The 8338-nt window shown below is 37.5% G+C and overlaps 1 protein-coding gene across 1 annotated transcript in view; it reads right to left on the minus strand.

Annotated features, from left to right (window-relative positions):
• Positions 1–1405: 1405 nt before the first annotated feature.
• Positions 1406–8338, minus strand: part of LOC142984354 (uncharacterized) — a 26088-nt gene continuing 19155 nt past the window's right edge. Inside the window, exons 16-18 of the mRNA XM_076131909.1 lie at positions 4381–4522; positions 3767–3892; positions 1406–3027 (exon numbers count right to left, since the gene is read on the minus strand). Of these exons, the coding sequence (XP_075988024.1) occupies positions 2939–3027; positions 3767–3892; positions 4381–4522 (357 nt within the window). The 3' untranslated portion in view covers positions 1406–2938. The remainder of the gene's footprint in view (positions 3028–3766; positions 3893–4380; positions 4523–8338) is intronic.

Here is an 8338-nt window from a genome sequence, read left to right on the forward strand (position 1 = left end):
GATACTGTTCTAAATAATAGTCTTATTTTTCATTAATTACGTAAAAATGTAAGCACCTTTTGTTTTCTATATATTAGTATATAACATACATACATAACATCACGTCTTCTTCCCATAGGGGTAGGCAGAGACCATCTGATTAGCATTTATTGGAATATAAATCTGATAAATTTTAATTGTACCAAATTGCATCTCTCTGCCTACCTCTATGGGAAAAAAAGACGTGATTTTTTACATATTCTATTCATTGGCATAATAATGCAACATTAATGCCCAGTTTCTGAGTACATTTAGCGGTAGTTTATCTATTCAATAGCGTTTTTTATATGAGTTTAAACGCTATTGAATAGATAAACTACCGCTAAATGTACCTCAGAAACCGGGGGTTAATTATGTTCATACAAAAACCAAGTTATAAATAAAAGTATCTGCCCCAATGATCTTAAGTTCAAAATATCTTTTTTAGTATTTAATTAAATGTAAGATCTTTCATCTTTTAGTTAGTTGATCCTCTTCCATTTAGTAATTAATTACGTTTTTTATTATTAATCTATATTTTGTTGTTTATGCGTACCAAGTAGGGTTATTATTAAGATTTTTTTTTAATATCGCGTTCGTATGTAATTTATTTGCAATTATGATGCTCAGATATCCTTGAATGGTCCAAACTTGTATATCCCGGAGATTGTGTACAAAAAGAGGCTTGTTATTTTTATTTTTTTTTGTTTTTTTCGTCAATGGCAACACAGCAGCCTGTATCATAGAGCATTTGATTATTTTTTCTTTCCCTGTTCAAATGCATAGAATAAAATATAACTACAAGAAAGGTCTAATTATAAAAATGAATAATATTAATTAAATATAAATGTGCCATTCATTTTGCTAATTTTGTGTTTTATTTTACCCACGAGAGAGGAATAAAGGTGTGTATATTATCAACCATAAAGAATAGTTGACAGTTTGACGACTTACAAAGGCGACTTCTGTAGGACAGAAGTTGGTGATCGCCATCCATAACGCTGACGCAGGTTCGATTCCTACAAGAGTCAAAATAATTTGAGACATAGGTAATAATGTAAATAGGCACCTAGATCGAAATTTCTTGTGTACCTATTTGTTTTTTCGTTTGGGAGGTAAGGTGACACAAACAGTTACTTCGAAAACGATACCTTACAAAAAAAAACAATATTCGCGAAGTCATTTTAGAAAATAATTTTTGAGTTACCCCTTATAACAGCAGACTGCTATGAACAAAAGTCTCAACAAAATCGGCCCAGCCATTTAGAAAAAACAAAACTACGAAATAAAACTCACCCCTAACAAAAAAAGCACTGAACTTTATTATAATAAACCAAAACCTTTTGACATAAACATTTCTTATCAAATAGAAAATGGCTAACTCTAGGGCGCTCTTATAACGTAACACTACATCTAAAAGTACCACAATAAATACACTTAAATACAAAACGACATCACTGCCCACCCCTCGAGGGCGATAGCGTGAACATACATACAATATTTATATAAAATACAAGTGTCGAAGTCTGTGTTGTTGACAATTATTAAATTAACCCTAGAGGTGAAGAAAAAATGCTGTTTTTAAATTATATTACAGCGTATTTAATATAATTATATTAGTTTGTAGTTTAGGTAATATATTACTGTTACTAATTAGGAGAATATATGCAGTATGTTTTTCAGAGAAAACACGCCGTACCGACCACACGAAATGAGGTAAGGACAAATGAAGAAAAATCGTGAGAAATAATTTCACATCAATAATTAATGTATTCAATACCTACGTAAAACAATTTGTTGCTGCTTTCGAATTATTGATGCAAAGGTCTTAAAGAAAAAGTACATGGAAATAACATAAATATCTAAAAAAATTGAGCACATAAACTTCAATAGGTCATGCGAAAATTGGCATATCGAAATTTGCGATACTTTGAAGATTATTATAAAAGACTAGCGGACCCGACAGACGTTGTCCTGTCTGCACGTCTTTAATTTGTAAAAAATAATTAAAAAAACATTGTCCAGCGGACAAATTTGTGAATCTAAACCATTCTCAGATCCCCTTGAACACACACAAAAAATTTCATCAAAATCGGTCCAGTCGTTTAAGAGAAGTTCAGTGACATACACACTTACAGAAGAATTATTATAAAGATATAAAACAAAAACAGGTACAAAAAATGACACATATTAGTAGTTTCAAAACTCCCTGGGAAAACTTAATAATCGTCAATCATTTTACATATACTATGTTAAAGTCGTGGCTACAGTAAATCTGTTTCTGCTTTCATCCTATTTAGTTCTGTACACTTCATAGGCTATGTTAAAATATTATACCTACCTTTAACTAACAACTAGTATGTAGTTTGATAGCTTCTCTATATGTAAGAGAAGCTAAATGCAGATGGCGCCACTGAGGCAAGAGGTAAAAAGGTAAAATAGACGTAATTTCTTTGAATAGAGGCAAGAAGCAGGCTGTCAGCGCAAAAGTATCCTAATTCTAAGATAATAATATGCGGACAAAGTGACTACTATTGAATTATTAATTAGCATAGAAAAAAAGAATGCTAAAAGAACCTTTGCAACGCATAACACTATAAGTCGGCTTTAGGTCAGTAAATGAAGAATTTTGGATAAGGCCGTTTGCGCTGATTATCTCAAGTATCTAGTAGCATTATAGTCTAACAACTTAGTGAAGAGCCTACGTCCAGAATAGAGTAGCCGTAACAATCGGGCAACCGTCCGTTACATAAGTTATTATACTATACCCCGTCTCTCTCACTACTATGCCTACGAGTCTCACTACTTTTTCGATTACATTTGCAAACCGTATTTACATAATTGAGAGTCCCACAGCTTCAAAATTCGACACTAAATGAGTAACGGCTATTTGACAAGATCAAATGTTGTATATCAGTTATCAGCTAGCGTTACTATCAAAGTCAATCGGTGGCAGCGGCGGGGGTATGTTTCTCTCCTTCCAGAGCTCAAATTTCGTTTCTTGCGAGTCTGAAGTCGTAAATATAATTTTAAAAAATCGTAAATATAATTTAAAATAATGATTTATAAAATTTATTCTATGTAAAATATAATTATGTATTGATGTGGTCACTGAATCCTTCTAAAAGATGTTTGAATATTTTTTAAGTAATTAATCTTCAAATTAAGACTGAGCGTAGCTTAAATTAAGTAAACTTAATCTATTACCGTTGCCTACGTAAGGACAAAAGCTTGTTGAGAATAGAAAAAATAAATATTATTAGACAACTCACACACGGTCATCTGATTCCAAACTAAGCAGAGCTTGTACTATGGTAACTAAATAACTGGTTAACATATTCATATACTTCTAAATACATACTTATATAGATAAATTAACAACTAGGCTCAGAACAGACTCACTACTGGTGCTCATCACACAAATATTTGTCTCTGGCGGGATTCGAACCCACCACGGTGACCACTGTATTGCGGTAACCACTTTAACCACTGCGACAAACGTGCAGTTAGAATAAACTCTATCTATGATAATAAAAACTTTGTATAATAATCTTTGTCACTTATACTTTATCACACATCTAGCGGTAGTTTATCTATTTAATAGCGACTTTTTATATGAGTACAAACGCTATTGAATAGATAAACTACCGCTAAATGTACCTCAGAAACCGGGGGTTAGACGTGTATAGTAGCGACAGATATACTTTTGAGCATCACTTTAAATTGAGTGGTATTCCTCATTACTCACCTACGGCAGTAGCTCGTGAGGAGGTGAGCGAGGGTCTGAAGAACCGCGCCAGGATGACGCGAGAGGGCGACAGTGGACGACGAGCCGCGTGCACGTATCTGCTTACCACCTCGGGCGGCTTGGTCGCTGCGTAGTGTTATGTAACGTTATTGAACATTATTCTTACAGTGATTTGTTTTTACTACTTAACATTTTGAGATAATAGCCAGCTTTACACACACACTCTCTATCGCACGTTCTTAGGAGCGTACAGGATTACGCGCGCGAAAGCCTGCTCGGTCTTCGCTCGCGATTTTCTTCACACGCACTACTGAAGAGCGTGCTCTTTCCTCTCCCCTTGAACTCTCTTTATACGTTGTTTCCTGCGCGATAGAGTGTGTAAAGCACTCACACTTCATGAAAAATAAGAAATTGATTTTTATTTTTCATAAAATAAAACTATGCAGAAACATAAAGAGTTGTTCAAAAATAGATAAAATAAACAGACCAATTTTAGATTTTTTTTAGCTTCTCAATATTTGTCTACCATTTACCCTGTTAATTCCCTTAATCTGGAATCCTCGCACCATACTTTCAAAGCATGTAGCTATAACTACCCTTCCATCCTTACAAACCTCTAGCAGCCCTCAGCTCCTCGCCCTCATCAGCCGCCCTGGACAGCAGGTGCACCATCAGCGCGAGCGCCACGCAGCAGCTGCAAGCGCACACCACGGCAACACACGCCATGGCGTACCCACATGGAGGGTACCACCACCACTATACAGTCAAAAGCAAAAAGATGTTATGTAACAAAATGATCAAAATGAAAAACAAAAACACTATTTCATATTAGCTGTCAAAGTGCCATATTAATGTCAGCAGCCGAAGTGTTCATTAATATCTTGACCATAGTTTCCAATTATATATTACTAGCAGCCCATCCCGGCTTCGCACGGGCATCTATACTAATATTATAAAGCTGAAGAGTTTGTTTGTTTGTTTGTTTGTTTGTTTGAACGCGCTAATCTCAGTATCTACTGGTCCGATTTGAAAAATTCTTTCAGTGTTAGATAGCCCATTTATCGAGGAAGGCTATAGGCTATATATCATCACGCTACGATCAATAGGAGCAGAGTACCAGTAAGAAATGTTACAATAACGGGGAAAAAATCACCCTTTCCCTCTTATGTGACGCAAGCGAAGTTGCGCGGGTCAGCTAGTAATATTATACTAGAAGAAATGCCATAAGAGAGAATGGGTCAAAATTTTCCCCGTTTTTGTAACATTTTTTACTGGTACTCTGCTTCTATTGGTCGTAGGGTGATGATAAACAGCCTATAGCCTTCCTCGATGAATGGGCTATCTAACACTGAAATAATTTTTCAAATCGGACCAGTAGTTCCTGAGATTAGCACGTTCAAACAAACTCTTCAGCTTTACAATATTAGTATAGATTGGCCTGTATACATCCATTGCAGTGATGATTAAGGTGGCGTCAGGATAGAATAAGTGCACTTTCGTTCGTGGGTCTTAATACATCGAGGGAAAAGATAGGTTTAGGGCCTTACGGTTTGAACACCTTTGAAAATCAAAATCAAAATTAAAAAAGATGTTTAGCAAATCCAAAAATTTACATTTATGACACTATAAACACTTAATATTGACACTTATGATAGTCGTTACAATATAATGAATCTACCAATCGGAAAGGGGGGAGAACCTTATGAGAAGAGCTAGCGAGAAACTCACGGCCACTTTTTCAATCGCCAAAAGATTTACAATATGGTTGATACAGTAATTGATTGACACCACGTAGTAGAATTCATGTCATCTTAGACTTTTCCAGGTAGATTTCATGATGGAGACGTCATATGGTAGACTTCATGCCGAAGACGTCGTCAAAAACGTCATTTGGAAGAATTTTCCATGTCGAAGACGTCCCATGTTAGAATTTTCCACGTCGAAGACGTCACTTGGTAGAATTTTCCATGTCGAAGACGTCCCATGGTAGAATTTTCCATGTCGAAGACGTCCCATGGTAGAATTTTCCATGTCGAAGACGTCCCATGGTAGAATTTTCCATGTCGAAGACGTCCCATGGTAGAATTTTCCATGTCGAAGACGTCCCATGGTAGAATTTTCCATGTCGAAGACGTCCCATGGTAGAATTTTCCATGTCGAAGACGTCCCATGGTAGAATTTTCCATGTCGAAGACGTCCCATGGTAGAATTTTCCATGTCGAAGACGTCCCATGGTAGAATTTTCCATGTCGAAGACGTCCCATGGTAGAATTTTCCATGTCGAAGACGTCCCATGTTAGAATTTTCCACGTCGAAGACGTCCCATGGTAGAATTTTCCATGTCGAAGACGTCCCATGGTAGAATTTTCCATGTCGAAGACGTCCCATGGTAGAATTTTCCATGTCGAAGACGTCCCATGGTAGAATTTTCCATGTCGAAGACGTCTCATGGTAGAATTTTCCATGTCAGACGTCTCATGGTAGAATTTTCCAATTTAAAGATGTCACATGGTAGAATTTTCCACGTCGAAGACGTCACTTGGTAGAATTTTCCATGTCGAAGACGTCCCATGGTAGAATTTTCTATGGCGAAGCCGTTTCATGGTAGAATTTTCCACGTCGAAGACGTCTCATGGTAGAATTTTCCATGTGGAAACGTCTCATGGTAGAATTTTCTATGGCGGAGCCGTTTCATGGTAGAATTTTCCACGTCGAAGACGTCACATGGTAGAATTTTCCATGTGGAAACGTCTCATGGTAGAATTTTCCAGTTCGAAGACGTCCCATGGTAGAATTTTCCATGTCGAAGACGTCCCATGGTAGAATTTTCCATGTTGAAGACGTCACATGGTAGAATTTTCCATGTTGAAGACGTCTCAAGGTAGAATTTTCCATGTCAAATACGTCTCAAGGTAGAATTTTCCATGTCAAATAAGTCACATGGTAGAATTTTCCATGTCGAAGACCTCCCATGGTAATATTTTCCTCGTCAAAGACGTCTCGTGGTAGAATTATCCTCGTCAAAGACGTCACATGGTAGAATTTTCCATGTCGAAGACGTCCCGTGGTAGAATTTTCCATGCCAAAGACGTCATGTGGTAGAATTTTCCATGTTGAAGACGTCCCATGGTAAAATTTTCCTCGTCGAAGACGTCCCATGGTAGAATTTTCCAAGTCGTAGACGTCCCATGGTAGAATTTTCCTTGTTGAACACGTCCCATGGTAGAATTTTCCTCGTCAAAGACGTCCCATGGTAGAATTTTCCAAGTCGTAGACGTCCCATGGTAGAATTTTCCTTGTTGAACACGTCCCATGGTAGAATTTTCCTCGTCAAAGACGTCACATGGTAGAATTTTCCTTGTCGAAGACCTCCCATGGTAAAATTTTCCATGTCAAAGGCTTCCCATGGTAGAATTTTCCATGTCGAAGACGTCTCATGGTAGAATTTTCCATGTTGAAGACGTCATGTGGTAGAATTTTCCATGTCGAAGACGTCACATGGTAGAATTTTCCATGTCGAAGACGTCACATGGTAGAATTTTCCTTGTCGAAGACGTCACATGGTAGAATTTTCCATGTTGAAGACGTCACATGGTAGAATTTTCCATGTTGAAGACGTCATGTGGTAGAATTTTCCATGTCGAGGACGTCACATGGTAGAATATTCCATGCCAAAGACCTCTCATGGTAGAATTTTCCAGTTCGAAGACGTCCCATGGTAGAATTTTCCATGTCGAAGACGTCCCATGGTAGAATTTTCCATGTTGAAGACGTCACATGGTAGAATTTTCCATGTTGAAGACGTCTCAAGGTAGAATTTTCCATGTCAAATACGTCTCAAGGTAGAATTTTCCATGTCAAATAAGTCACATGGTAGAATTTTCCATGTCGAAGACCTCCCATGGTAATATTTTCCTCGTCAAAGACGTCTCGTGGTAGAATTATCCTCGTCAAAGACGTCACATGGTAGAATTTTCCATGTCGAAGACGTCCCGTGGTAGAATTTTCCATGCCAAAGACGTCATGTGGTAGAATTTTCCATGTTGAAGACGTCCCATGGTAAAATTTTCCTCGTCGAAGACGTCCCATGGTAGAATTTTCCAAGTCGTAGACGTCCCATGGTAGAATTTTCCTTGTTGAACACGTCCCATGGTAGAATTTTCCTCGTCAAAGACGTCCCATGGTAGAATTTTCCAAGTCGTAGACGTCCCATGGTAGAATTTTCCTTGTTGAACACGTCCCATGGTAGAATTTTCCTCGTCAAAGACGTCACATGGTAGAATTTTCCTTGTCGAAGACCTCCCATGGTAAAATTTTCCATGTCAAAGGCTTCCCATGGTAGAATTTTCCATGTCGAAGACGTCTCATGGTAGAATTTTCCATGTTGAAGACGTCATGTGGTAGAATTTTCCATGTCGAAGACGTCACATGGTAGAATTTTCCATGTCGAAGACGTCACATGGTAGAATTTTCCTTGTCGAAGACGTCACATGGTAGAATTTTCCATGTTGAAGACGTCACATGGTAGAATTTTCCATGTTGAAGACGTCATGTGGTAGAATTTTCCATGTC

Source organism: Anticarsia gemmatalis, chromosome 27 (assembly GCF_050436995.1).
Source record: "Anticarsia gemmatalis isolate Benzon Research Colony breed Stoneville strain chromosome 27, ilAntGemm2 primary, whole genome shotgun sequence".
NCBI classification, from domain to species: Eukaryota; Metazoa; Arthropoda; class Insecta; order Lepidoptera; family Erebidae; genus Anticarsia; species Anticarsia gemmatalis.